General features: G+C 50.5%; 8 protein-coding genes across 8 annotated transcripts; 4 read left to right on the top strand and 4 right to left on the bottom strand.

Annotated features, from left to right (window-relative positions):
- Nucleotides 1-3,822: 3,822 nt before the first annotated feature.
- BDP81DRAFT_119658 (uncharacterized protein) lies at nucleotides 3,823-5,326 on the bottom strand. Its single transcript, XM_060581585.1, has 3 exons — nucleotides 5,001-5,326; nucleotides 4,593-4,665; nucleotides 3,823-4,505 (listed from the first exon to the last, which is right to left on the bottom strand). Exons 1-3 carry the CDS (start codon nucleotides 5,071-5,073, stop codon nucleotides 4,232-4,234), a joined length of 420 nt encoding a protein of 139 aa, XP_060439603.1. The 5' UTR covers nucleotides 5,074-5,326; the 3' UTR covers nucleotides 3,823-4,231.
- A 3,713-nt stretch (nucleotides 5,327-9,039) lies between these two features.
- BDP81DRAFT_331609 (Ribokinase-like protein) lies at nucleotides 9,040-10,306 on the bottom strand (the record flags this gene model as incomplete). Its single annotated transcript, XM_060585522.1, has 4 exons — nucleotides 9,040-9,171; nucleotides 9,226-9,954; nucleotides 10,033-10,130; nucleotides 10,204-10,306. The coding sequence occupies 4 exons, from the start codon at nucleotides 10,304-10,306 to the stop codon at nucleotides 9,040-9,042; spliced, it is 1,062 nt and encodes a 353-aa protein (XP_060439602.1).
- A 591-nt stretch (nucleotides 10,307-10,897) lies between these two features.
- Nucleotides 10,898-13,173, bottom strand: BDP81DRAFT_454398 (P-loop containing nucleoside triphosphate hydrolase protein; the record flags this gene model as incomplete). Its single annotated transcript, XM_060592936.1, has 7 exons — nucleotides 10,898-11,161; nucleotides 11,221-11,738; nucleotides 11,798-12,266; nucleotides 12,321-12,441; nucleotides 12,504-12,560; nucleotides 12,699-12,856; nucleotides 13,102-13,173. 7 exons carry the CDS (start codon nucleotides 13,171-13,173, stop codon nucleotides 10,898-10,900), a joined length of 1,659 nt encoding a protein of 552 aa, XP_060439601.1.
- A 1,324-nt stretch (nucleotides 13,174-14,497) lies between these two features.
- BDP81DRAFT_454397 (ribosomal L5P family protein) lies at nucleotides 14,498-15,142 on the bottom strand (the record flags this gene model as incomplete). Its single annotated transcript, XM_060592935.1, has 3 exons — nucleotides 14,498-14,791; nucleotides 14,857-14,939; nucleotides 14,998-15,142. 3 exons carry the CDS (start codon nucleotides 15,140-15,142, stop codon nucleotides 14,498-14,500), a joined length of 522 nt encoding a protein of 173 aa, XP_060439600.1.
- Nucleotides 15,143-15,446: 304 nt separating this feature from the next.
- BDP81DRAFT_439166 (uncharacterized protein) lies at nucleotides 15,447-16,881 on the top strand. The gene is made up of 6 exons (XM_060591382.1): nucleotides 15,447-15,633; nucleotides 15,709-15,717; nucleotides 15,797-15,868; nucleotides 15,929-16,240; nucleotides 16,296-16,377; nucleotides 16,429-16,881. Exons 1-6 carry the CDS (start codon nucleotides 15,610-15,612, stop codon nucleotides 16,557-16,559), a joined length of 630 nt encoding a protein of 209 aa, XP_060439599.1. The 5' UTR covers nucleotides 15,447-15,609; the 3' UTR covers nucleotides 16,560-16,881.
- Nucleotides 16,882-18,163: 1,282 nt separating this feature from the next.
- BDP81DRAFT_484805 (uncharacterized protein) lies at nucleotides 18,164-19,150 on the top strand. Its single transcript, XM_060595126.1, has 3 exons — nucleotides 18,164-18,641; nucleotides 18,695-18,782; nucleotides 18,839-19,150. The coding sequence occupies exons 1-3, from the start codon at nucleotides 18,262-18,264 to the stop codon at nucleotides 18,914-18,916; spliced, it is 546 nt and encodes a 181-aa protein (XP_060439598.1). The 5' UTR covers nucleotides 18,164-18,261; the 3' UTR covers nucleotides 18,917-19,150.
- A 1,320-nt stretch (nucleotides 19,151-20,470) lies between these two features.
- BDP81DRAFT_439164 (uncharacterized protein) lies at nucleotides 20,471-21,039 on the top strand. The gene has a single exon (XM_060591381.1). The coding sequence runs from the start codon at nucleotides 20,483-20,485 to the stop codon at nucleotides 20,933-20,935; it is 453 nt and encodes a 150-aa protein (XP_060439597.1). The 5' UTR covers nucleotides 20,471-20,482; the 3' UTR covers nucleotides 20,936-21,039.
- A 1,082-nt stretch (nucleotides 21,040-22,121) lies between these two features.
- Nucleotides 22,122-22,425, top strand: BDP81DRAFT_439162 (uncharacterized protein; the record flags this gene model as incomplete). The annotated part of the gene is made up of 2 exons (XM_060591380.1): nucleotides 22,122-22,171; nucleotides 22,240-22,425. Coding segments are annotated over exons 1-2 (196 nt in total), but the record flags the coding sequence as incomplete, so codon positions are not given.
- Nucleotides 22,426-27,914: the final 5,489 nt, after the last annotated feature.

The following is a 27,914-nucleotide window of genomic DNA, read 5'->3' as shown; positions in this document are numbered from 1 at the left end:
CAGCCGCTTTGTCGCGGAAAGAAGGACAAGAGAGAGAAAAAAAAGAGAAGGAGCCTCCAGAGTCCAAGGTAGAGAGGGAAAGAAGAGACCATAGAAAGTCACTCCCCTTACTCCTAATTATTACCCAATCTGCCAATCCGCGAACACCAAGACGATGACTCGAAGCAGCGTGACATACCACAACATGCAATGGAATGTCTCCCCGGCATTCGGCTTCTCAACTTTCATCTCCCACGTCCCACCTGACTGACGACAACGGCGGCATGGCATGGCTGATCCTCGCACTTGAGGATGTCTGCAGTCCACCGCCTCGCCTCGCTGCCGTCCTTGGCATTAGGTTGAGACGGATGCAGGGCAATGTCACTCCAGTGCTCTCAAATGTCTTCAACTTGACAACTCCATCTCCAAGAGCAAAGTTGATGGAAAGGCCCGACAACTATCCAAGGATCAAGGTGCGACAGGTACCCGTATCCAGTATCCATAGGAAACGTCCATGGGAGACCAACCTGAGATGCTGATACCTCTTGGCTCTGCAATGCCCCCGCGAGAGAAACGCCGTGAAAGTCTGAAAGACAGACGCCGCCCTGAGAATAGCAGCAAACGCCCCCATCCCCGCCCATCCCTGACCGAGATCTGTTTCCACCGGCTCCAGCCTCCGTCTCCGTTTATTAGGTCGTCTCCAGCCCGCCGGCGCCTTGACCGCAGCTCCTGAGACGATTGGTGAGGACAGCCAAGAGATCTGCCATCAACAGAAACGACCCCCAAAGAAACACTGTTATCTTTAGATACGGACAGCCTCATGTTGAACATGGCAAGCCGCAAACCAGAGAAACCCCACGAGAGGCGTCTATCGAGACATGACGCCTGCTCATCCCCTCTCAAACACATCAGGCCTAGACCTGAAGACGGCAGCCAGAGGTAACAGAAAATAAATAAATATTCTAAAAGTAAAGAAGATTGGCGGGGTCGCAAAACACCGCTAGGCCAGAAGGAATTGACCAACCAGAGCCTGCCGATACAAAACAGCTTGCCTCCGGTTGACTAACGGTTTCTCGAGGTGACAACTCCAGGACAGGATTAGTGACATTTCCGGCATGACAAGTGCATACTTACTGTGAATGGGCAAGTTAGGTATGGGAAATGGGGGAACAAGCAATGCCAAACAAATTACAACACAGGCAAGAAAGCGCAATTGCTCGTTACGAGGGTCAACAAGCAAGACAAACTGGCACCAGCAGTACCCAGTACAAACAATTGCAAGTTAAGGTAACAACACTGGAACTGCCAACAAAATGAACATGGAAAGACACGCCGAGATGCAAAATGTACGTATTGTGTACATTGTACCTCGCACCTGTCTTTTCCATCTCTCCTTCGGCTGGTGGCGCCTGTCACAAGGCAAGACCGCCCCAGGAGCACCTTAGTAGCGGCAGGCAGGCCGGCAGCATCGCACTCCTTCCTTCCTCAGTGCTGTCGGCTTCCCTTCCACCACCAGGTACCTTGAACGATACCTTACCCCAAGTTGCCGTCCACCATGTCACATTAAATCGACATCTCCCGAAAGAAAAGCAACACGTTCGGCGAACTTCGCGATGCCACGAGCACTTCACGGCCTCACGAAAAGAGCTACATGGGTCTTCCGGGCCTCTTCACTGCCGAAGCCGAGGATAACACGGCTTTGCGCCGTGTCGTTCGGGCGTCCGCCTCTTCAAACCAGTACCACTACCACCAAATGACCACAACTACCGGCTACTCTTTTTTGCTTCGGGACAACTCGACGCGATATCAGTCTTTGATGGATAATCTTTCACCTGCTCGTCCCTGACCTTTTTCGCCCTTTCTGCCCCGCGGTCCAATCCATTGCAGAATGCGGGGTGACTTTCACAGGGTTCATCCGTCCGGCGCGTCACGCTGTACTCGTACCCCTTTGTCATTGTTCCCGAGGCGTGTACTACAGCCTACCGTCTACGGCAACGAGAGAGCAAAGGGGGCCGAAGATATCGTCAACCTCGGTTTCCTGCCCCGAGGGACATGACGGCGGCTTGACGGCTGCGTGCCCAGAAACGACGACAAGGCAGGCCACGCCGACCTTGGCTCGGCCTGGCTATCCCACCCGCCGACCAACCTCCGCCCACAGTTCCTATTCTTCAATTAGGTGGATGGACATCACCACAAGTGCAACGCGCCAACAGCACGCATGAAGCCACACGGGGAATATGGAAGCGCACCACCCCCAGACCCTCCAGGTTCTTCTCGGTCTTGACAAAACCACGCATCTCCATAAAATACTTGAGCGTTATTCCCGGTCCACTAGTCAAATCTCTCCCGCTACCAACTCCAATCTCGCATCGTTGAATACAAGAGTTATCTGGGCTGTCCTAGACTCCTAGACCACGTTTGGATCGACTTTACAACGTTGCTGGAAACGACACCACAAGGGGTGTTAAGAAACATCAAACCAGTATAGATGCAAGTCTTCGCATCAGCCATCTGATTCTCGACTCATCACACCGCCAAGGTGCCATGCTGGATCTCACTTGCGCTGCAAGTTCAAGGGCGACTCGGCCAGATTATCCTACGCAGCTAAGCCCAGACTACTGGGTAACCCACGATCCAAGACTCTTGGCCCCCCATCTGCAACAAGGCTATTTTTTCTTTCCGTTTCCTCTTGTTGTCCCCTCCAGATCGCGCAAGCATCCAAGCGGTGTTGGCATGGCCGCAAAGCGCGAAGGAGCGAGAAAATTTGACATCAGAATTTGAAAAAAGCCCACCATGAGGTCGAGGATGACTCTCAACCCAGATCTGGATACTCCGACCTCGGCTGGTCCGGCATTTGGCTTTCAAGCTTCTTGGTGAAAGAAACTGCGCACGTCTACTCACGGCGTATCTTCAGTGCGCCACCAGGCCGGCGCGTGGATGTCGATGGTAATAGCAATTAGCGATGGCTTCATGACATGCTGCGACATTTATTTCACCTGGGTGGCCCCCCCTTTCCTTCTTCAGCAGGAAAGGGTCTGCCAGCTTGCGTGATCGGCCTTTGTGTGACTCTTCCACGTCCGGATATCACAGGTTATTTGAGGCATACGCCGTATGCGTACCCGCCCTGCACCCCACGATTAATAACGCCGGACTCCAGCACATGCGCGGTCCCAAAAGCGAAGATGGATCTGCACTCGGCCGGCCGTCCGGCGAGACCTGCGGCCTGTCCAAGACTCCAGGTGCCAGCAGCGAGGGAGGGGAGTGGGGGTCATCATGTCGGTGCTCTCGCAGTTTCGGAGAGGGCCACCATGTCACCATGCCACTATGCCATGGTGGTGCAGTATCCACGACTCTCGCGGCTTTTTGGTCCAGATGAGATGAGACGACACCCTATTTTTTGACTCATCGAATTTAGCTCACCCTGTACTGTCTCCGGCCCCGGCCCTTGAAACCATGCGCGATTCGCCCGAAATAGGAGGGCTCCGCTCCGCTCCGTCCGTCAGGGCCGTCACTGAGGCCCAGATGAGCGGTTGACTTGGATTCTTGATGCGCGGAAGAAGGAGACGACGGGACTTTTTTTTCTTTTTCGTAAGAACTTTGAGAGTTCGGGTCGAGGCCCCGAGACCGCTGGCCCACCGTCAAAGTACCGTCACGACGACGACGACCTCCGTGCCCAATTACATTCGCTTGCGGCTCACCATTACTGCTACCCACCTTATTCAGGTCCATGTGGTAGTGCTTTAGTCTGGGCTGCTTCCAGGTTGCTTGGCTTGCGGTCCTTGACCCTTTGCTGCCAAGAACATCACTTTGACTTTTCACGACTCAGAGCTGCCACACTTGCCGGGTTCCAGAAACAGTTCGCTGTTCTATTCTACGACTTTGCGGGCCGCAATGAAGAGGCTCGTCCCTGAGTGTTTCCCCGGGGAATCAGGGTCCGTTTCCGAAAAGCAAAACAACAATGCAAGGTGATGGTACAGAACCGTCAGCTACCGTCCGCCGCGGCTGGGCATTGCCACGTTATGCCACGCTATGCTGTGCTGCCGTCGACGGGGATTCCACCCTGTCACGGCCTCACCACAGCCGTGGGCTCGTGACAAGCTCTCGGCGCTCTTTTCACATCAAAGTCGAACCTCCCCTCTTGCGTCGTCATAATGTTGGCGAGGGCCTTTTCCACACCCAGCCAGCAAGTGTCTGCCGCCTCGTATCGCCCCCTTTCCAAGCTTCTCCCTCTCCCTCGAGTGAGGGGACGCATTTATTTGCCAACAGCCTCCTTGACCTTGGTCTCGACCTTGGCCTCGATGGCATCAGCCTTCTTCTGAACGGTCTCGAACGCATCCTTGGTTGCGGAAGCCTCCTTGCCTCCCCAGTAGTTGTACTGCATGTAACGGTATCCCTGGGTAAGCTGGGCGCCCTCGTTGATGAAGTGGCACGCGAAGAGGAGATAGTTCTTGGGCGAGACGGCGAGGGAGTAGCGCATGAAGGTGGCAGAGTAGATGCAGAGAGCACCCGTCATCTGGCCGGAAATCCTACAAAAGGGAGAGGTGCATCAGCATCTTATCTTGTCCGAGGGTGCGGATGGCGGGGAGAGGGCCAGAAGGAGGGATTCGACGTACAGGTCGGGGGACTTTTGGGTGTCCATGACAGCGGCCAGAGGGATACCAAAGTTGGAGACGGGGCCCCAGAAGTCTGCGGTGCGTGACGAATTAGCCTTGCTGTCTGTCCAGAGTCCAATCTTGAAGCTATCGCGAGCGGCCGGCACCGGAGTATCGAAGTCCGTAAGCGCCGGGCATCACGGGGTATCGAGGCGACACGGTCCGGCACCACAATCGCACCGGATTCGAGAGGGCAAGCTTCATCAATAATTGTCTGGCACTCGAGGATGCCATGCGATAGCTGGCGATAGCTTCAAGCAAGCTCCCTTTCTGCCCATTTGCTGTGTGGGATAATCCCCGCTAACTCCGGACAACGGAGCCGCGGGCGAAGAAAAAAAATCGAGAGAGACGGGCGCAGGCACGACGTACGGGTAGAGCAGACATAGTCCGACACAGGGTTAGACCTGATCTTTGCGTTGATCGCCTTGACAAGAGCAGCCATATTGAAATTTTGTGATTATCTCGCGGTTGGAAAGGGAGTGGAGGTTATCGTGACGGGAGCAATTGGCAGAGGTTGGTCGGGGAGGAGTGGAAGAGGCGGCGGACAGTTTTCCAGGTTTGGATCGCGAAATTGTTGAGGCAATGACCAAAGCTCCTTCCTCTCTGTCTCTCCCTCTGCAGACGCTGCGGCGCTCCGAAATTTCGCGGGCGCGGACTGGACGTGCACGTTTACGCTGGCACACTGTCTGGCACACTCCCGTGGACCTTAAATCGGACGGGGACACTCGCAACGGGCGCCTCTTTACTGGGTGCTGCTGCTGGAGGCAGGCTGTTGCACAGGTAGGTGTTCCAGTGCTAATGTGCTGTGGCTTCCTCCCCCGGGGATAGAAAGTGGAGACACGGAAATGCCCTGGGGGAGGTGATGGGAAAGAGAGGGATGTGATTGGATGGAATTTTGCAGGTCCATTGAACGGTTGGACGGACGGAGGACGGTTAGAGGTGATGACTAAGGTTGCTTACCTCAGATGTTGAAATCGATGGAGCAACTCGAGAAGGGAGGATGAGGTTGGTGTGAGACACCGTACATGGTTGACTTGCGTACAGGTGATACTCTGTGGTTTCGAGATATAATACGGGTCTATACCTTCTCATGATGTTCATCTTTGGTATAGATGATTTGGGAGAGGATTCAAGTAGTATTAGTTTTCACGGATGGTTTCTGAGTTTTTGAGTTGGTTGGCGTAAGAAAAGTGTCGGAGTGAGTGAATGAAAAAGAAATAACAAATTGATTTCCCAGTTCATCTCCCATTCTTGATCTTGAATGGATGTCACTTAGGGCACGGTAAGTCTCCTCAGTCGGACCAGAGGGTTTTAGGATGGGGAAGGAGATCAGGACCGCCGGCGTGGTGGATGTTGGACGGATCTTGTCGTATCATTCACGCGGGCGGAACCGAACATCGCGCATTGGAGCGGATGGAGCCGCGTATGGGCGAAACACGCCATTATCAGCCTATTTTTCTATCTAAATACACCGCATTACAGATTATGGGGGAAGACCATCCCTTCGACAACCGATTATCTCTTTGATATACTGGTCTGCCGAAGGAATGGTGGATTGGAGAGAGTGCAGTCCATGGCGTTCATGAACCCCACCCCCCGTTCTGACGCGGCACTGTCTACCGTCCGGCCATGAGATCTTACACACGAGGCGCTTATAGAATCCCTCATGGGAGTGTCTTTCCCACGTCGTATTGTAGATTGATGGGACGGGTAAGGCTGATGGATTGGTGCGGATGCCGCAGGCCCCCATCCTCCTCGAAGCAACATGCATCGATGGTGTGTATCGCTCCAGTTTCAGCCTGTAGCCTCCTTTACAAGATTTTGCATGTACGCATCAAGCTCAGATAATGAGTTTAGTTCTAGACTAGGTAATTAGACCACGGATAAGATGGGAACAACCCGGGGCCTGCCGGGGTAAAAGGAAAACGCGGGGAATAAGCGGGATGGGGGATGGTATTTCTCGGGGATACTTCGTGTGGAGTCCGGGATGTTGTTTGGGCGGCTAACACATATTGAAGAATGGTTCGGATGGTATGTCTCGGGGTACGCCTGGGGCCTCGAAGTTGCTGATTTCCTCTTAGTCCATCTCTCATACACGCTAGCTATGTGATTGTCTTTTGTTGTCGTCTCGGGGATATCGTCGGGTTCTCAGCCGGGGGTGTGTAAGTTTGGGAGCTGTGGCTCGGGGGTAAGGCCGGGGATGTACCCGGATCTGGTCCCGGATGAGGTTGGGGGATGGAAAGGTGTCTATGTCAGGGGAGGAATTGAGATTCAGAATAGATGTAGATTCTCAAGTGGGATAGTGCTCTGTTGGGTTCAAGTGGTTTGAGTACGTAGTAGTTGATGTACGTTAGCCAGGGCCAATTTGCTAGTGTTATGAAGAAATCAGGCATCTTTTGAGGCCTTGAAATTATGTTCCTTAGGCTGCTCATCCATGCTTTATGTTCTAGATAGGTTGATAGATGATTCCCCATGAGAGCCAAACTTTCAGGTTATCCTCTCGGGAGGAAGACATTCGTACTGCTCTCAAGTACGCAACATACCACAGAGCACAACCATCGGATCTTTACCTATCAGCTTTCATCTTGCAAGGCCCAAATGGATCAAAGATTTTAGATCATTCTTGGTCATAGTCTTGTCTTCATTATACCAAGAAAAGGAACCCCTACTCTACTTGTTGTCATCTCGCACGTCAGGTCTTTGGAACGCATCTCTGCAAGTTAGCTGTGTGAATCCAAGACATCCTGGTCTCATTGACTGTTGACTGTTGACTGTTGACTGCCAGTCCTATTACACGCACTCACTGCATGTCACCGGTGTCATTCCAAGACACCGCAGCCTCGAGAGGCCCCTCTGCCGCTCAGAGATATTGGAGGCCGACCTATGGGTCAAGGCTATCTTGCTTGGTATTACATGGACTATGAGAAGACGCCATGTGCAGTCTCTTCCGCGCAAGTGTGCTAGAAGTTGGAAGCTAAAGATCCAGAGGCTCTAGGTTCCATCTGTCCATATTCGTGTCGTAATCGGACGAATACGTCAATGAGAATGGTTCATAACTACAGGCAGATGATCAAGGAGAGTTTGAAGTCTTCTCGAGTGCCCTTAAAGTGAATTCAAAAAGTTGGCTTGCCTCGCAAGTGGGCGAGGCCTATAGTAGACCGTTATCCTAGGAATGGCGAGTAGAACACAGGTTCCCAAGGACTGTTTACTAATGTGTCTTTCTCTTAAGTAGCTAAATACCACTATGCCAGTTCTTGGAACTGTTCCGGGAGCGCCCGCACCTATTCGTCCCACGAATGTAAGGCAGACCTGGCAGAGCAGTCATGCCAGAATTCTTTTTTCTCTAGAAAGGATGACGTTGTAGGATCATGCTCTTACTATAGACGGTGGCAGGGACTAGTTTGAGATCAACCTCTCCGTCGAACCCCTCAGATGGAGCCGGTGAAGAAGAAATCCTTTCATGTAGGTAAGTTTAACATAACATTAATAAACCCGGCTTAAACCATGCCTTCGAGCGCTGTCCGCGGGTTCACGTGATAATATACTATGATTGAGAGGAAAGGAAAGATGTCAGCTTTGAGCGTGGTAGAGTTTACCTTCTAGAGTAGGTCTTTGGGATAGTGGTGAACCTTGCTGTCTTAAACAAGACTTCGATATCGAAGACAAGAAATTCTAACACTAGGCATTATGTTTGACATCTAGAATTCCAGTGCTAGAGAACATCACGCAGAATGATAATCAGAAAAGAAAGGATGGCCCCTAGAAAGAATCCATGGACTACATTCGGTGACAGGGCTGATAGAAGCTGTGTAGACCTTTGTTGCCATAGTCAGCATCCGATGTTAGGACAGACACGGAAGGAAATCTCTATCTCAGCTCCAGCCCATCATTAATCGGATACCTTTGGGTAAGGTAGTTGCTGCCGGAACCCAGAACGGCCCACAAGGCGACAGCCTCATCCCATCTTTCGTTCCTTCCTTCCGCAGCACCACTCCCGTTCAAATCCAGGCAGCGAGCTTGCCTTATATCCAGGTTGAGTTCGTCATTCGTCAACCAAGCCCAATCGATCCCCATGGTCGAGCGGTGTAACGCCCTGGTCCGTTAGTACAGAACTTGGTATGACTTCTCGAGAAGTCTACAAAGATGGAGAATTTCGTAGGGGGCAGTTCGAATCCCGGACTGCGCGCCTGAGCTTTTGCTTTTTTGCCCCTTCTGATATTTTTCATCTCATGGATCCAATCACCTACCAAGTCACGTACTTTTCCCAGTGAAGTAGAAAATCACCCTTACTGGGATGAATAAATGACGATGTCCGGAGCAACAGAGTGCCGAGGTAGCTTAAGATCAATATTGTTTACTGCATCGTCTACATTACTTCGACCACATGGGCTTAACTCTCTATCCCCCATCACAACTTGGTGGCGCCAGCATTACCGTCCACCTCACCAAACAGCGTCATGAAGGCACCGTGGACCTCGTCAGTCAAGTCGCTCGCCTGCAAGCTACGGCCCTTCTTCAGGAAAGCACGCCTCGAGCATTCCTACAAGCAGTCAGTCAACTTCAACATCCATCATCCCAGGAACGATCAACTTACCCTCGTGATGGCGCAGCCTCCAAAGGCAGCGAGCCTAATCAACTCTTCCTCCTTCAACGTCTCGCCACCCCTATCCCACAACCCCTCAAGATACGCATGCCTCCATCCCAAAAACGTCGCTATTGACCCCGTAAGCGTATCCCCCTGCCCACCACTCCTCTTCAACCCGCCCTGCAGATCAACAATCAACGTATCCCTCCCATTCGAAACAAAATCCTTCGCCCCCTTCTGGACAATAGTCACCCCCTCCAAAGCCCTCGCCAGCGCCTCAACCTTGGCCGTCTCCTTCTCCTCCCCTCCTCCGCCGGCCTTGTCCTTCACTTTACCCTCATCGACTTCAAGCGCCTTACACAGCCGCGAGAACTCGACAACATTGGGCGTCAACACAGCCAGCTCGTACCCCTTCACCAGTCCCGGATCCTTTTGCACGACGAGTAGCGCATCGGCGTCCAAAACCAGCGGGATCGACCGCTCGCGGGCGGCGCGGATGACGCGCGCGACGGTCTCTTGCATCAAGGGGTCGCGGCCGAGTCCGGGCCCGATGACGAGCACGTGTAGGCGGGCGAGCATGTCGATGATGGGGCCCGAGATCTTGTCCGCCTCCGTCGCCTGTGAGCCGCCGGTGGGACTCCCGTCTGACGGGGTTTGGCGCATGAGGGGGTGGACCATGAGGTTTGGCGAGTAGGTTTTGATCACCGAGGCCGCGCCAGGGGTGCAGATTACGTGGGACTGTGCTCCCGTCTCAGTATGTGATATCCCACTTCACTCTGATGCCGGGGATGAGAGATCGGCCTTGACTGTACTCACCATATCGCAGCCTAGCCTTGCACTCGCCATGGCTGAAAAGTACGGCGCTCCAGTGTAATCAACACTGCCGCCGAGAACAGCGACGCGGCCCAGTTGTCCTGGGACGAACGTGTAAGCAAGAGAGAGAGAGCTTCACCATTGCATCGGACCTTGAGCCATGGAATCAATCACCTTTGTGGAACTTTTCCAACATGGGCGGAATCATCCGCTGCATCCGGCCGAGGACGTCCTTCGTTGCCGCAGACATTGCTGGAGTACTAGGATCAGAGGACATTATGAGGTTGTATAATTCACAAACTGTCAATGGAACTTGGGTGGTTGTGCGAGGGGCAATGAGGTGAGTTGACACTGGGAGCTCTGACAGCCAGATGATGTCACCTGCCGACATCCCGTACCAGTCGTGAATTGACCCGCTAAGAGCGCTCTTCACGGCCCGGCATGCTCTTGAGAGTCCGACATAATTCATCTCTGAGCGGCAGCGATTTCGGATTATGGTGCGGTACCCGAGTATAGAGAAGCGGCAAATGATACGAAGTGCACGAGTAGTAGCCGAGCCTCGTCCACTTCTCCAGGCGGAGACTCAGGAACCAACTTCATGTCAAGGCATAATTAAGTGACAGGAACAAGTTCATGAAAGGACAAAAGGAATCGAGGGCGTTAATTGAGTCTTGAGCTCTATTTTACAAGTGGTTCGACTGGAGATCCTTCCCCAAAAATCGCGTCCCCTGGTGCTTCCCTCGGACCGGCGCAAAACCCTCGAGATTTCCTCACGCCTCTAGGCAAACAAAAACTTCGGTATAGACAGCTACATCAACCCCGAGCGCTCCCAGTCGGACCATTTATTATGTCAGGTGAGACTTAAAATTTAGCCCAGGAAGCTCTTGGTGAAGGTGGTGATGACGTCCTTGAGGCGGGCCTCAAGGTCCTTGCTGAGGGCACCCTCCTTGTCGATGGTGGCAATCAGGTCGGACTCGTTGGTGCGGAGGTGGGACAGGAAGTCAGCCTCCCACTGGAGGATCTTGGCGACAGGGACGGAGTCGAGGTGACCGTTGACACCGGCGAAGATGAGGGGAACCATCTCGTTGACGGCCATGGGGGAGTACTGCTTCTGCTTGAGGAGCTCGGTCAACTGTAGAGGTGTTTGTTAGTACTTTTCACGAATGCGGATAATAATATTGGTCAACTTACGCGTTCACCTCTGCTGAGGGTCTGCTTGGTGGAGGCATCCAAATCGGAACCGAACTGGGCGAAGGCAGCGACCTCACGGTACTGAGCCAAGAAAAGCTTCAGGGAACCAGCGACTTGCTTCATAGCCTTAAGCTGGGCGGCGGAACCGACACGAGAGACGGAAAGACCGACGTTAATCGCGGGACGGATACCCTTGTAGAAGAGCTCAGCCTCCAAGAAGATCTGACCGTCGGTAATGGAAATGACGTTGGTGGGAATGTAGGCGGAGACATCACCACCCTGGGTCTCAATGATGGGAAGGGCAGTCATGGAACCACCACCAAGCTTGTCGTTCATCTTGGCGGCACGCTCGAGAAGACGAGAGTGGAGGTAGAAAACGTCACCGGGGTAGGCCTCACGTCCAGGGGGACGACGAAGCAGCAGGGACATCTGGCGGTAGGCAACGGCCTGCTTGGACAGATCGTCGTAGATGATGAGGGAGTGCTTGCCGTTGTCACGGAACCACTCAGCAACGGAGGCTGGGGGAGATTGTTAGTCCACTATCCTTTGGAGATATACATATCGAATGTTTACTTACCACCGGTGAAGGGAGCGATGTACTGAAGGGGAGCGGCCTCGGAGGCGGTGGCAGCGACGACAATGGAGTACTTCATGGCGTCGTTCTCCTCAAGGGTCTTGACGAGCTGGGCGACGGTGGAACGCTTCTGACCGACGGCGACGTAGACGCAGTAAAGCTTCTTGGTCTCGTCGTTGGAGTTGTTCCAACGCTTCTGGTTAAGGATGGCGTCAAGAGCGACGGCAGTCTTTCCGGTCTGACGGTCACCAATGATCAACTCACGCTGACCACGGCCAATGGGAACCATGGCGTCGATGGACTTAAGACCAGTCTGGACCGGCTGGTTGACGGACTTGCGAGGCAGAATACCGGGAGCTTTGAGCTGAGCACGGCGCTTCTCCTTGGCGTTAAGGGGGCCCTTGCCATCAATGGGGTTACCGAGAGCGTCGATGACACGGCCGAGAAGCTCGGGACCGACGGGAACATCGACCTATAGTGTTGTTAATAAACATTGACTGCAGTAGACCAGGCACATTGAACCTACAATCTCTCCGGTACGCTTGACAGTCTCGCCCTCCTTGACCAAACGGTCAGAACCGAAAAGCACAACACCGACCTGGCCGGCCTCGAGGTTCATGCACATGCCCTTGACGCCGGAGGCGAACCTATGGGTGGAAGAGTTAGACGCGATGCATCTCCGAAGTGAGTAAAAGGGCGCTTAACGTACTCGACAAGCTCCTCAGCCTGGACGTTGGCCATGCCGTGAACACGGGCGATACCATCACTGTTGTTCCCTCGCCGTTAGCAAAAACCTTTTCTTGGAGTCGATGAGTTGGCATGCGAGCTCCTCGTGCAGTCCGATGATGCATTGAAGCTTTTCCGATGGTGGCTCGCGATGCCGAGAGATGCCGCTTAAACGTACCCGACGGAGAGGACGCGGCCGGTCTCGGCGAGACCAGCCTCCTCCTGGACACCACGAATTCTCTGCTCGAGGATGGAAGAAACCTCGGTCGGGGAAGCCTTGGCCTCGGCGTATGTGCGAGTCTGCATGTTGAAGACGGCGGGTGCGGCATTTCGGGCCTGAGGGTGAAAAACAGGTTAGCCGAACGGCCGAAAATGTTATGGGCGGCTCCCGCCCCAAAACAGCAACGCCATCCCCCAAGGGAGCTCGATGAAAAGCTCTTCCACGCCAGTAACACGACTCCCGCGAGATCAAAAAAGCTCGGAGGGACCTAATTGGATATCGCGGAATCGATTGCTGATGTTTTTGGATGGGATTGACGTCGGTTCGGGGATGGGGAGGTTGACGGAAGGTGTGGACTTACGGCGGCGACTCTGCCGGCAGCAGAGACGGCGCCGACGGCGCGCGTCGACTGGCGGAGGGCGTTGCGGAACATATTAGGAGATCTTGGACACTGTCTAGATCGAAGGAGAATCAATTGCAATAGATGCAATTGAGTGGAGGGGAGATTGGGGTTGATGAAGGTGCCTTTGAAGGAGTGCAAATCGAGTCTTTTTTGGAAGAAGCCCAGTGGAGGGAAAAGAGAGTGAGGAAGCAGTGGACCCGAAGCTGTGCTGGCCGGCCAATCACGGTGGGTCTTCGAGTTTTGCCTCAGTCCAACCCGAGATCTTCCTAACAATTTCCGACCGCCAGCATACGTGCCCGTCGTGGCCCCGTAACCCCGTGAAATGCCTGACTTACATAAGACAGGGGGAAAGACGCTCTGGCATTGACAGGTCTTTAACGCGCTGGGAGGACGATCTAATCTCAACCGAAAGGAAGGGGAATGGGCCTGGGGCAGCAAGGAAAAAAAATAAAAAATAAAAAATGGTGTCAATCTGGCTTTCTGCCGCACCCATTGAGTTTGCGATGCAATAGCTATCAACTACGATTGCCATACCAGGACTTTTCATCCATCGCCCCGATATTTGTCTATCATGATAGCTTCAACAATTCCTTCGCCTTAAGGTATCTCTCATATCTGCATGCATACGCTGTTCTCTTAGTCCAGGTAGCTTCCCGGCGTTGTCCCCCCTTCCCCGGCATTTTCGGTGCAGAGCTCTCCACCGTGCCATTCCCACCACCCTCTTAAGGAATGCCAACCTCTCCGTGCACCTGTTGAGGGCCAAGAGGCTCAGGACACAGTGTACGTAGGTAGTCGGAAGGCTTACTGAAGCTGTGGGACTTTGGTCGGGATCACCGAGCCTGACCGCCTCGGAGCAATGTGAAATCCGAGTCGCATTTCTGCCGTCAGCCTCGCAGTCTTACCCGCCGTTGAGCCTCGAGGCTAAAACAGAATCTCACTGCAACGTTGGTCACGTGCACCCATCCGAAGCGAGGACGGACTTTGGTAGGAAACGTGAGACTACCACTTTCAAGCAAGATTGCAGGCTGGAGTCGGTAACAGAGAAATTGAGCTTGTTTGGACTAAAGTAGACTAGCTAAACCACCAACGCCTAGGCCACTTCCATATCGCAGGCCATCATCACCAAATAAATCATGTGCAGCATCACGGCAAGGAGGAACTTGTGTTGTAAGCCGGCATGACGCCGGTCGGTCTCTGAGGCCGCGGCTTGACTGAATTTTTGCTCAAGTCAAGCGTGTTGTATGAACAACTGCTGGAAAGTACATGCCTTGTAAGCCAGTTTCCCACTTTTTCGCCAACCGTTAACCCAAGCCGTCCCAGTGTCTTTTTTCGTTCGTCGCAGAAATGAAAGCATTTATCGGACAATGCCATCGAAGCGAGACTTGAACCACTTGACGGTCTCGTCACGCTTGATGCGGTGGCCAGAGCCGATGCGGCCCTTGCAGCGGCGGCGGGTGCCGACACGCTCGCCCTTGCGGGTCATGCAGACGTAGAAGTCCATGCCGTAGATACCGATGGAGGGGTCGTACTTGATACCGAGATCAATGTGCTCAGAGATACCGAAGCCGAAGTTGCCGGTCTCGGAGAAGTTGCGCTTGCGGAGCTCGTACTCCTTGACCTTGAGGCCACGCTCGAGAATCTCCTCAGCCTGTATCATCAAGTCAGTCCACCATACTTCCTGCGCACTTTCCAAATTCGCCGAAGTTGTCGTACCTTGGGGCCGCGGACGGTGACGTGGACAGCAATCTTTTCGTTACGGCGGATACCGAAGGTACGGACGGTGTAGCGGGCCTTGCCTATCGGGTACTGTTAGTCAATCGTTTCTCGTCGTTGGAATTTCTGGTGATGCCGTACTGTAGACGGGGGTTTGACCGGACAGCTGCTCCAAAACCTTGGCGGCACGGGTCAGTCTGTCACCAGACTCGCCGACGGAGATGTTGAGGACGAGCTTCTGGATGTGAAGCTCGCGCATGGGGTTCTGGGCCTTCTCGGACGACATTTTGGCGGTTAGTACTGCGGTACGGCTGGCTGGGCGTTTGGTGTCGATTGTCGATTGTCGAAGTGGGAAAAAGTTCTGCGCCAATTGGCAAAAAAAGACTTTGTGTTTTGGGGGGTTTGCGAGCCCTTGCAAGGAAGGTGGGTGACGACCCACTTCAGAGCAGTGCACTAAACTTACCCGCGTCTCCACCCATAGATGAAAGCCACAGTGTTCCCCAAGTGGATTCTTCTCTCAGCCACATCTAGCTACGTACCGTTTTCGAGCATGGAAGGTCGTTTGGCCTCAGCCTTCCAAGATTCCCTCAGCCTCCCGAAATTTGTCTCCATATCCTCTGACTGCTGAAGCTCTGCCCATCGCAAGCATCAAAAGTCGCGCCGAAGTCCCTCAGACTTCGCAACAAGAATAACATCAATTTTTTGAAGATTTAGAGCAGCTACGAAAGTAGCTCCTCAAAAACATCAGCCAAGATGTCGAACAAACAGGGCAAGATGGTGAGCAACTCCTGACCTTTCTCTCGAAGTTTCAAGGTTGACAATACAGGCTGACACGAAGTGATTCAACTCTAGGCTGGTTACGTACGTACTATTCCTCGATACATCCCCGACGACCGATTTTAACGACTGCGCTGAGCACCGACTAACGCGACTTTTATAGATCAACTACCGTATGAGGGTTACCTTGAACGATGGCCGCCAGATGACGGGACAGATGCTTGCATTTGACAAGGTGCGCAACCCAATTCCACCCTCAATCGCGCTTCTATGACCATGCTGACCCTTTCAAAAGCACATGAACCTCGTCCTCGCCGATACCGAAGAGTTCCGACGCGTCAAGATCAGACAGAACAAGCCTGCCGCCCCTGGCGCTAGCTCCAGCTCAGGCCAAACAATCGAGAAGGAGGAGAAGCGAACCCTTGGCTTGACGATTGTCCGCGGCGCACACATCGTCTCTCTCTCAGTCGAATCAGAGCCTCCCGCGGACCCCAGCGTGCGACTTGGAAAGAGTGCGCCTGGCGGAATCTCGGCTGGTCTCACCGCTGGTCCTGGTGTTGCGCGACCCGCCGGCCGCGGCGCTGCCCCGGCTCCCCCATCACTGGCCGTTAGTACCTCATCAATCTCTGTTCCTGAGCTTCGTATGCTGACTTTTGACGCAGGGTCCTGCTGCCGGCGTTGGAGGTGGTGCTCCTCCCGGATTCCCTGGCTTCCCCGGTGCCCCGCCCTTCGGCGGTCGTGGTGGTAAGTACACATACCCCTCCGACCCGCGAATGCGCTTCTCACACTTTACAGCTCCTCCCCCAGGCTTCCCCGGCGCCTTCCCGCCCCCGGGCTTCCCTCAAAACGCCCCCTTCCCTCCTCCTGGGTTCAACCCCGGCCCTCCTGGCGGAGCCCCGGGCTTCAACCCTCCCCCGCGAAGATAGGTTACGGATAAAGATATCGATACCTCGCATGCTTTGTAGTTGGAGGATGGTTCACGGATACCATTGGCGTTTGGGGATGAATGTCAAGATTACGAACAAAAAGAAATCGGGCAGAACAGGCACGTTGTTAATCGGCCTCCTCTACCCCTGAACAAGTCATAGGTCAACATGCCAACCTATACTCGTTGGATTTGTGGAAAGAAATGGCAGCATGGACTCATTCGACAGTTCTTCAAGTCACTTCGAGGAGGAGCATAAGCGGCGATTGCTTCCATATGATTAGGCAGCACAATATTCACCACAACGTACCACCTCATTGCCATTCTCCCTTACCGCCCATTTGATTCCCAATGTCGATCTCACCGTGATACCTAATTGTATGTTACTGGCTTGGGAGATAAGCGTGATATTCGACCTTCGCGGACGGTCTGATGTTCGGTTGCTGGCTGAACGTAAATAATCAAAAGTCCTCCCTTTGGCACAACCTTGAGGGGCTAACGCTCAGCTTCCTGAGGGGGGCTCGAAAGAATTGAATGGAAACCTGGAGGCACTTGGGATCGGAATCTAGGTAACTTAGTAGCACGGCATGCTCATCGGCACGCTGCAGATGGGCATATCCTCTCAGAGCATCCGTTTGGTCAATGGCATGTCCCCAAATACACGCACACTTGTTGGCAAAGGTCAAATACCGTACAAGACCATGGGATGCTTAGACGTAGACGAAACTGCGTTTGCTCTCGGCAAACCTTGGTATTTGATGATTTGTATCCTCCTCCCTGTGTATGCTGCGAGATATTCCCCGTGACGCACCTCAACCTTCACGGGAGCGTCATGAGACGGTGCCTGCCTAAGGTGGGTGGGTAGTCCCGGAAGGAAGGAGCAAGCGGGTATCAATCGTACAGTACCTTCCACCTGAATACACGGGAAGCATTCATATACCCCTCCAGGTCCATTCCTGTCACCAGCCAGCAGGCGCCCTCTAGGTCGGGGGTCAGGTCAAACTGGCTGGATGGTGGAGTGGTTAATGGTCAACAATTAAATTCTACGCCAACCAGCCATTTCGACGACAGGCTTAGCGAGTACCCGAGTTCGAATCCCAGCATGAGCACCAAGAGATGTAGCCCCCAAATCGGCACCGGGGGGGTGAACTCTTTTTTTGGTCATATAGACATATCGATGCTTACCTTTTGTGACTATCACTACCTGAAAGCAAACGTTTGACCCTTCCTTGATGTTTGGTGAAGGAGGGCTCGCGGGTCGTGGCTCCTGCCTTCCGTGCAAACGGCAGGTGAGCCATCCCGTCGTCTACCTAAGGTACCTACTACCTACCTACCTGCCTGATTCAACTCTTCCACGTCTTCTCAGACTTTCCCAACTTCACCCCCTTTTCCTCCGTTTCCACCTCATCATCTCTTGTTTGCGAGCACCTTCTCGTATCTGAATCATCGCTTCCTTCAGTCTGCTCGCCTCCACGTTCTCAAGCCATTGGTACCCTGGTTCTTCCTGAAGAGACCTCCTAGCGTCAGCAGCATGGGTCGTTGGGGGTTCCGTATGATGTATTGTTCTTTCCTCTCTAGTCTTCTGCTAATCAGTGGCACATCCAGGTCTTTTCGAGGGCGACGAAGATCTTGACATCGTCGCCGCAATCCGAGACACTCTCGGCGACGATCTCGATCTCTACCACTTGATCAACAAAACGGATATGTTGGCTCCCGTGGAAACAAGAAAATTCTATCAAACCGAGGAATACGCACAGATTCTCGGCGATCTCGTCGTAAAGATTCGAGAACGGCTTGACTCCGGAGCTGGCGAGAAGCTCCTCAAGAAGTATCGCGTTCTTGAGCACAAGCATCAAGGCCAGTACCAGACCATCGTGATCGGCGCCTTGATGATGCGTGCTGGAGCCAACATCAAGACCCACGACTTGCAGCATCTGCGCGACCTCGTTCCCGAGGTCCCTTGCCAGTATCGCTTTGCCTTGCCGATTATGGACCATGGTTTCCGTGACCCCGGCAAGGCGCAATTTCTTGCTGCGCTCGACAACTACCAGCCGGGAACGCCCCGAGACTTTCATGAGCCAAGGCATGTCTAGCCAGGTCTCCCATATGAGGCATCAGCTGATAGACTGGTCTTAGCTGCTTTCATTGCGGCAAAATGCAGGCAGACCACGGAATCAAGTTGAAGAAGTGCGGTCATTGCCAGGCGGCTTGGTACTGCGGCATTGTGAGTTCATTAGCTCCCCGGGATTCTTAGACCACTGAAGCTGATTATTCCAAAAGGACTGCCAGAGGGCCCATCGGAAGATTCACAAGGTTTCTTGCAAGACCTCCCGGGAGAAGGTTCTTGCCAATGTCTAGAACCGCATGATGACCTTGGACCGGTATTTATCGCTCTGACATGGCCATCAGACCTGATATTTCCCGGCGTTTGATATGTACTCGGGTGGGCAGCATGAGATACTGGCTGGCTTACGGTTGGGGCGAGATGTGACGGAAGGTATGGAAGGAAACGAATCTTTCTCGCACAAGTTTAGTCCAGATGCTGGATTCGAATCGTCAGATGTAATAGGCAGACAGGAAGATTCAAATGAGACGATTACAACTAAACCATCTTGCAGTAACCCGTGTCGTAATCGTTTGCTCACGTTCTAGTTCACAAGTAGCCAAGGATAGCTGTTTCGTCCTTCGAAGTGGGAGTACGCAAGGGGGAACTAATAGCAACGGAAACTCTGCCATGATCATTCTCAAGACCCGATTAGCAAGACACGTTCTCGGATTTTCTCTAGAAAAACCTCACAGGAGACTCAAAACCAAGTATGCAGTTCAACTGCTCGAGTTTCATGTGTAACACTAAGAACAAGACTTTGAACAGCCCGGATGAGAGAGCAAAGAGATGCAGAAAAGGAAACGTCTCAATTATCCGACACAGTCCATCGAGTCTTTCTGATAACTATCTCCCGACAACCTCGTTTCATCTTGTCCGACGACGTTGGTAATCACACTTACCTCGAGACTGTGGCTCTTGAGATTGGTATGTGGCCATCATACTCGAATACAACAGAAAACAACGCCATACACGAAAGCTCAACGTCTAAGCCAAGGTCCATGGCGTAAGAAGATTTCCGCATTCCTGTTTCCAAAGATCCGCAGGAGGGAGCTTGGTCCGTTTCCTGCATAGGTGTGGACCATTCTGCGCTGAGGACTCGTTATCATGATTGAGAAGATGAAAGATGAATTATACTGATCGCCATACAGCCAAAGGAAGGATCAACATGCTTGACACATGCAAGAGAAGTAACGCCACGGGACCATCTCCCATTCAACCGCTCCACCATAAGATAGAAGATCCTCGGCAAAGCAGCCAGGCTCACTTCTTCATCGCATTCGATCTCAAAGAACTGTGAGAATGGAGGGGGGAACAGCGAGGAGGCAGAGCGTGTTCACCGTGTAGAGCCGGCCTTTGACACATATACTCATCCCAACATCTCCAAGGTTACCATCAATCACACACATATCCTCGATTCACCTGGCTGACGGAAGCTCTACTACCGAGTACATACTTCCGCAACCACTAATAAGATACCCATCCAACACTGCAACATCAAGTCATCAACACGACTAGACATCTTGTCACATATTCAAAAAACATCTGCCAGTGCAAAGTCGAAACACGCCGCTAAACTGCATACCTCAACTACAAGCTTAGCGATCGAGAGCTCGCTCGCCTCGGTCTCGTCAGACAACTGCAATGCCCTGGATAAGTACCCAACTTCCACGATGAAACAAAAGTCGGTTATCGAGCAAGACCAGACTAGCAAAATGGTGAAATCCAGGGTTCCGTATCGCTTAAAGATATCAGAGACACGTTCCTTCTTCCCTCCCTCCCTCCCTTCCTTCCGAGCACAACGCAACGCTCGATAGTCAATGCAAGTTCAACAATTAAAACGTGGGAAACAACGATTTTCTTCTCTATGGCAAGACAAAAAAGGTCCAACCGTTCTCAACGTGGTTTCCAGGTTTAAATCGGATAGATCATCCCTTTGCATCCCGTCCCGTCGTCCAAAGTCTCCAACTTATCCATCCATGCGTACTCACCATCAACGGCCTGGGGACCGGGGGCACCGGGGGTATATTAAAACAATGTCACTCTCATTTCCACACTTTTCTCTCCATCCCTCCCTTCCTCCCACGGTATATTTGCAAGATTACATTGTCTCTTTCTTTCTCTCAAGCTCAAGCACGCGCCCGTTGGAACGGTTGCCAGTGTCTCAGCTTGGATCGTTTCGTCGATCACCACGCCCCCCGCCCATGTGGAAGAGCGAGGCGATGGATCAATGGTTGTGCGTATGTCTGGGGCTGGAACCCGCGTGGAGATGAAGACAATCTTCTCAGTTCGTATCGCGTGTCGCGTGTCGAGGCTTCTCGAGGTCACGGCCTACAAGCGATAGTCGTCCGGCATCTCGGTTCCACGAGAGAGAGAACATGGATACGAGATCCGCTTGGAGCATGTTTACCTGCCTCTGTGATACCTACAATGAAAATTGCTTTTTCTTCGGTAGCGACCTTGTGAACTCGACGTTCTAGATCTCGAGATCTTAGCTACCTTCAAATGGTTATAGGCCGGATGGGAAGTCCCGTCAGGAATCGAAGTATTAGTCATGTTGATTTTCGACTAGGCGACGGGAATTGCCTGTGGCTTGTTAGTACGGCCGTCGTGCTTTAAGAGCCGTACGCGCGTGACCCTCCGCCAGGCAGTGACAGAATCCGGCAAGGCTTCGACGGGAGGGGCACTACGTCGACAGCAAAAAGGCCCAGGCCGACTACCGTAGTCGGAAGCAGAGGTCCATTATCCCCGGCAGCATCGGCCGCAGCGTACCTGCACCGACGATGTGTAGGTCTTGCTGCTGCAAATGTCTGCAACCAGCTGGACACCATTGGGAGGGGCCGCGCCGCCATGCATTCCCGGAAGCTGCACGACGGGGCAGCCGGTCTCGCCGGCGTTTAGTTCTGGAGCAATACCTATCTCCTGAGCATGAGGATCTAGACCGTAACGTCCCCGGATCCCGGTCGTGATCCCACGTTGTAAGCACGATGTAGGCGAGAGCTTCCTGCACCCCTTGCATCGCCAGCTCTGCGTGGTGATGGAGGCCTGCCGCCACCGACATATTCGTTGTCATTCAGCAGGAAGAGGCGGCTTTTCTGACTCGAAGGCTGGTAGGTAGGTACACACACATTTTACTGTAATTTTTGCTTTTCTGAGACACATTTTTCCTGCCTACTAAGTTTAGCAGAAACACGTTTGATGTCTCTCGTCTAGAGGCTTGGCCAGCAGGAAATCGACGAGTGCGGGTGGCTACATCAGAGCTCGTGGCTTCCAGGGTTGGACGTGGTTCTGCGGTTCACTTCCGATATTGCGAGTTCGAATCAAAGGTGATGGCCCGAGATCGCTACTACCCGTGCGTCACGGAGCGGCGAAAGGTGCCGAGAACGGTGATGTTCCCTCGGTAGTGATTGGCGATGAGATCGTGTTGCTGGCTCGGGAGGGTGTGGCTGTCTGATAGTCCAATGATGTACCTACTGCGGCTGGCGACATCTGCGATTGGATGGGGGAATCTAACCGTTCATGGTTAACTCGACAAGAGATGGGAGATCGGATTAGCGAAAGCGTGGGAAGAACTTACTTCGCTCATCCTCCGTGACACGGGACTATCAGCAAATGTGTTCTGGACACAGTACGACTACTACGTATTACGGCCGCCCGCAAGGACCCGGAAAACCTTGGACGACCGAAACCGTGGTAGTATGTGTGCAAGCCGAAGAACAGATGAGAGCTGAAGAATTCAAATTTGTAATACGGCGCGCGATAGAAGCCTTTGAGGCCTGCATAGGCAGTTACATCTGGCAGTCTAGCCATTATGCTGAGCCGCCTCGCAGTGTCGTAAATCTAGCCCCCAGCAATCAGGTGATCCAGCCGTGGACGGCATGCGACAATCGACGGCTGGAAATTCAACCATGAAAAGGAGGGTGCCAGCTACCTTAGGGTAAACTTCACAGCAGGTCTAGGAGCAAGCACTCTTTGACTGGACGGGAGTCAAGGCGATGGCGAGCTGCAAGATTTGTCGGCTAGCGACCTCCGCGCTCGAGGTTTTGCGCAAGCCGGTTTGCTGCCTTTGACTAAGTACTGAGAGTTCAGAATCCCCTTTTCTGTCATTAGGAATGATGTTGACAGGGCCAGTACTGCGCCCCAAGTGATCGAAAGTTGTCATTGCAATTGACAAGAAAAGTCGACTCGAACTCGCGAGTTGCGGCCTCTCAAGCCCGAAAAGTTGCATGACACGACGGCCAAGTCATCTTACTTGGGAGTTGTTGCTTTTTCCTATAGATGCTGGTTGCCTCGCGCAACACCTGCTATGCAGGTCTCAAGTCTAGCAGTAGGTAGGTATTGGAAAGACCAACTTTATCGGATGCACAACGGGACAACCGCGTCGACTTTTGCTGCGGGACACATCTCAGAAAACACCATGTAGTCAGCTGCTGTGTAAAGTGTGTCCTAGGTTTCGTCACCGAAGTAGCCTGTAGCAGACATGGCTCAAGGTCGCTGCTGTCGTGAAGGGCAAGCCAGCGCCTACGGATATAAAACGATGCCCTCCAATGGACGCCGAAAATGGACAATTTCAAATATTGGGTAGTTCAGTCAGGAGCTGACACTCTCTGGAATACCCCTATGACTCTTGTCCTGCCTCTTGACGGTTACTCGTGAAGTGTTCACCTGGAAATAGGCGCCAATGGGTGGCTCATGAAGCGGCCATCCATTTCACCTGCGAGGGAGGTGGCAGAGGCGGTGCCCACACCAAGGTCGGAAAAGCAATCAATCGAGGCTGTGGTACGGCAGACTGCAAGAGGCACTCCGCCAAAACACTTTTTTCATACGTCAAAGCAGAAATCGAATTTTACAGTCACCCTACTACCGACTATTAAACTTTATACTAGTAAGATAAACTATAGATATAGTTTATATAGAATTACGGCTTAAAATATATTATTGATTAAATTTATAAGACCTTATATAGCGGTATATAAAATCGTATATTATTATAAATTATTATAAAAATTCTTTTTTTATAACTAACTACTTTTATTATAAAGACAATTATTACTTTTTACCTTTTTATAAATAAAAATCACTCTTTACTCAAATTATTAAATTGATAGCTAGCTTATAGATACTATAATATAAATCTATGATAATTTTTAATTCTTTCTTAAAATATAAATAAATTAATTAACTTTATAATACCCCCTTATAAAGCAATCCCAAGACGAACGATTAAAAACAATCTCTTTATTAGCTCTAATTCTTTTTATATAATAAAAATATTTAAATATATAAGTTTTAATATTAATAGAATCTCTTTTTATAAGTTTTTAAGAGCGAGAACGAAGTATTTAATAAACTAAAAAAAAAGTAAAAGTAATCGCTAATAATTTAGAGAATTGATATAGAGGCATGCACCTTACAGCGGCATGCACGTATACTGCTATGATTGGCCCAAAAATTTATTATTAGTACATCTAGATTCTACCGTTCGTCTTTAAAGTACTCTTTCTATTCATAATTTCCTCTATACTAGCTTTTCCTAAGACTATCTTGGTCGTTACGGTTAGCATTAACGTATAGTACCTCTAATATCTAAATTATAGCGCAACCCACGCCGCCGAGCGGTAAACTATAGCCCTAGTAATATAATACGTCCTTTTAAACGCTAATATATTGATATATTATCGTCCTCCTCTTTAATTAGTAACTATACTAGTGTCTATTAATTCTATAGAGCTAGCGATCTCTAAATATATAGCGACCTAATTAATGATTTATTACTCAAGCTACTATAAGAAATACAACTATTATCCTACTATTAACTTTGTTACCCTAGAATCAAACTAAGACTCTACCTTAGCCGCTATTTCTCTAATAGAACCGACTCCCTCTAACCTACTACTTTACCTCGACTCTCGCCTACCCGCAGCGGCCCCTATCCTAATAACGAGCACTTTAAGTCTACGCTTTATCTTATACGCCATTTCTTAAAGGAAATATAAAATACCTAACGTATTATTCTCTCTCATATCTTACTAAATTATAGCCTCTTATCCTCTAATAAGAGTACTAAGACCCTTAGCAGCCTACTATAAAGCATTTTAATAATACTCTTAAGCTTATTTAATAGGTTATTAGGACTAATAAAAGATTAATAACTACCCTTCTTTAATAATATAAGCAAAGCCATTATTAATAAGAGACGTAGGGCTCTCAAGGAAACCTAACCCTCCTATATTTACCTCCGTAATAATACCTTTCTTGAAATCTATTATCTTTCTAAAACTATAACTAGCCTCTTATTATATCTACTTTGATAAATCCTCCTCTCCCCCTTTAAACGCAATCTCTAGCCTATCAATCCCTAGCAACCTAGAGCCTATCGTAGAGGCCCTTTTTAACCGACTTAATATATTTATAAGGACTTACGGGTTTAATATTATAAAACGGTATAAATATACCTCTTGAATAGGTCGGCTTATACAATACTATTAGAAAGGTAAGTCTTTTACCTTATTATTTGCCTTATTATTCATATTGCGTAAGCATATTATATATCATATTAATCTATAAGAGTTATAAATTAGTATAGATATTGATTACGTAAGCAAAATTGATTATGTAAGCTTACGTGAGCGGAAGAAGACACTGGAAGGTAATAGAATGCGCTGGAATTTACTTGAAAGGTATTACGTATTACAATTACGCATTCACTTACGTATAACGTGGTTCATCAGTCAGCCGGCCGGACCAGTCAGCCGGACGTTTTTTCCCACGTCCACAACAACATCTAGTATTTCTCAACCACAACGCATTAAATCAATTATTGGTTATCGCTATCAGAATCTCCTGATGATTTGACATCTTTGGAACAGGTTCGTGCATTATACCCAGTCTTACCACACGCACCACAGCGTCTCCGAGTCGGCTGGGCTCTCTTTGATGGACCCCCCTCCTCATCCTCTCGAGGTGCTGGACGTTTACCTTTTTGTTTCTCTTCCAGCAAACCCTGAGATTCCTCTATACTAAGTGCCCCTCCAAGCTGCACACGCGACCTTTTAGCCCTCCGATGCTTAGCAAGTGCTACATTCGCATCCTCAAGGGTACGAAGCCGATCAGTCAAAATAGTGATTGAGTGCGCCATTGCCTACGCACCCTTTGACAATTGCTCAACTACAGCAATAATTGGTGTCGGTGAGCTTCCTTTATGAGCAGAGATCCGGCTTTTGATAAAGTTAGACTTTGAGACGGCTTATTATAGGTTAGAGGGCGTTTGCGACTGCCAAGGTGGTGGTGTTGAAGGGTTGGCCATAGGAGGTGTAGGCGTCCGTAAATGCACATCAAGCTTTTTGATAACATAGTCTGGGTCCCAAGGTGAAATTCCAGCGCCTTGGAAAGCAGACCTGATGTTTTCCTCATTAAAAACCTTGTTGTGGGCCTGGTGGAAGGCAATAAAGAACTCAGACTTGGTAATGTGATTTATGGAGGCTCTAATAAATAGGTTGATTTTATCACCGTATGCGCGTTTTAAAGGCGAGTAAAGCGCAATGTCTAATGGCTGTAATAGATGCGACGAATTTGCAGGCATACTGACCGTTACAATATTGTTCTGCTTGCAGTAATCGTCGAATTCGGCCGATAAATGGCTCTCATGGCCGTCGATAATGAGCATCCGGTAGACGCCCTTAGTTCGGTTCTTAGTATGTTTGTCGAAGTGTTTAATCCAGTCAAGACCCGTCTGATTATCCGTCCATCCATTAGCAGTGGGCTTGATGACCCAGTTGCCCGGAAAACCTGATTCCGTGGTCCAACCGGCAAGGTGATGTACGCCCTTGACGATCACGAACGGAGGGATGCACCACCCGCCCGAATTGATACATTCAATGACTGTAGCACATTCACGGTTACCCGGCTGGACAGACTTTGCTTTACCGCGTCGATCGGCGCGTATTACTACTATTAACGCGGTGATCATGCCCATCATGAAGCCAGTCTCGTCGAAATTATATAGGTCCTCCTCTTGGATTCCATACTTGGTCATCATGTTGCGTAACAACACAAACCACTTTGAAATAACCTCTGGGTCTTCTTTAAGAGCCCTTTCATAATCGTATGGACGATTCAACTTGGTTTTCAGAGCAGGCTGTGAGTCCACAAACCGCCTGGCTTATCGCTTGCCAACAGGCTCGGCATTACGCACTCGCAGCAGGAGATTGGCCATATTTTCCACACCGCCAAGGCGCAAAGGAAATCCTCTAGAATCCTGTTCAATAACGTATTAGAGGAGTGTTTTCTCTTCGATCGGATCGAGTTTATATCGTTGGGGTTGAGTTTGTTCGCGTCGCGGTCGGTTATTTATTCTATCGGCTAAGGTGCTCTTCGGGATACCGTAGGTCTTTGCGGCACGCGAAATGCTCAAGTTACTACCTACAGCGCGTATCGATCGGATCGCTTCAATCGCAAGAATGACTTTGTCTTCTTGGGTGTAGATTGGCATTATGGTTGTTGAGATTTTACACGTCAAAGGTTTAAGTGGTTTGGACATAAGTGTGTTTAGAAAAAAACGTCCGGCTGACTGGTCCGGCCGGCTGACTGATGAACCACGTTATGCTTATTAATTATGATATAATTAATAAGCAATGTAATATTCTTAGTCGGAAAATCTTATGCCTATATAAGGGCATCTTTTTCCTACTTAGACCTTTTGTTAAGCAAGCAACTTCTCATATAGTAATCTAACTATATACTCTCTTTACATTTATCAACCTCTTTTATATACGCTTTACTACCCCTATATTCATATATTCTTGCTTCTATATGAATATTCACCATTTAATACTCTTGTATAAGAGTCTTATCACTTATGTTTTTAAAGCTATCGTGCCAGAGATTTTAAGCTAAAAACGCTAATATTATTAAACTCACGGCCAAGTAGTCGAGGCTCCTAGGACCTAAAGACACTAACTATAGCACTAAAGAGCATATAAAGTACTACCTTCCTTAAAAAGAAGATCTAAGCACATCAAGGTAGCTCATTAATACTAATATACGAAGTAATTAACTTCTAGGCTAGAGGTATTAGTAAGTTAGCCTATAGACTTATTATTATTAAGGCTAAGAACCATAAGCTTCATATAGAGATAGAGGTACTAAGTAAGCGCCGGAGGGTAAAAAAGACCCGACTACGTCTTAGAGGGTCACTTAATACTATTAAAGTAGAGACACTATAAGTAGAAAAGAGTGGTATTAATACTAGAG

Source organism: Colletotrichum phormii (assembly GCF_030913505.1).
Source record: "Colletotrichum phormii strain CBS 102054 chromosome Unknown BDP81scaffold_28, whole genome shotgun sequence".
NCBI classification, from domain to species: Eukaryota; Fungi; Ascomycota; class Sordariomycetes; order Glomerellales; family Glomerellaceae; genus Colletotrichum; species Colletotrichum phormii.
The sequence above is the reverse complement of the archived record's forward strand: the minus strand, read 5'-3'. Positions and strand labels throughout refer to the sequence as shown.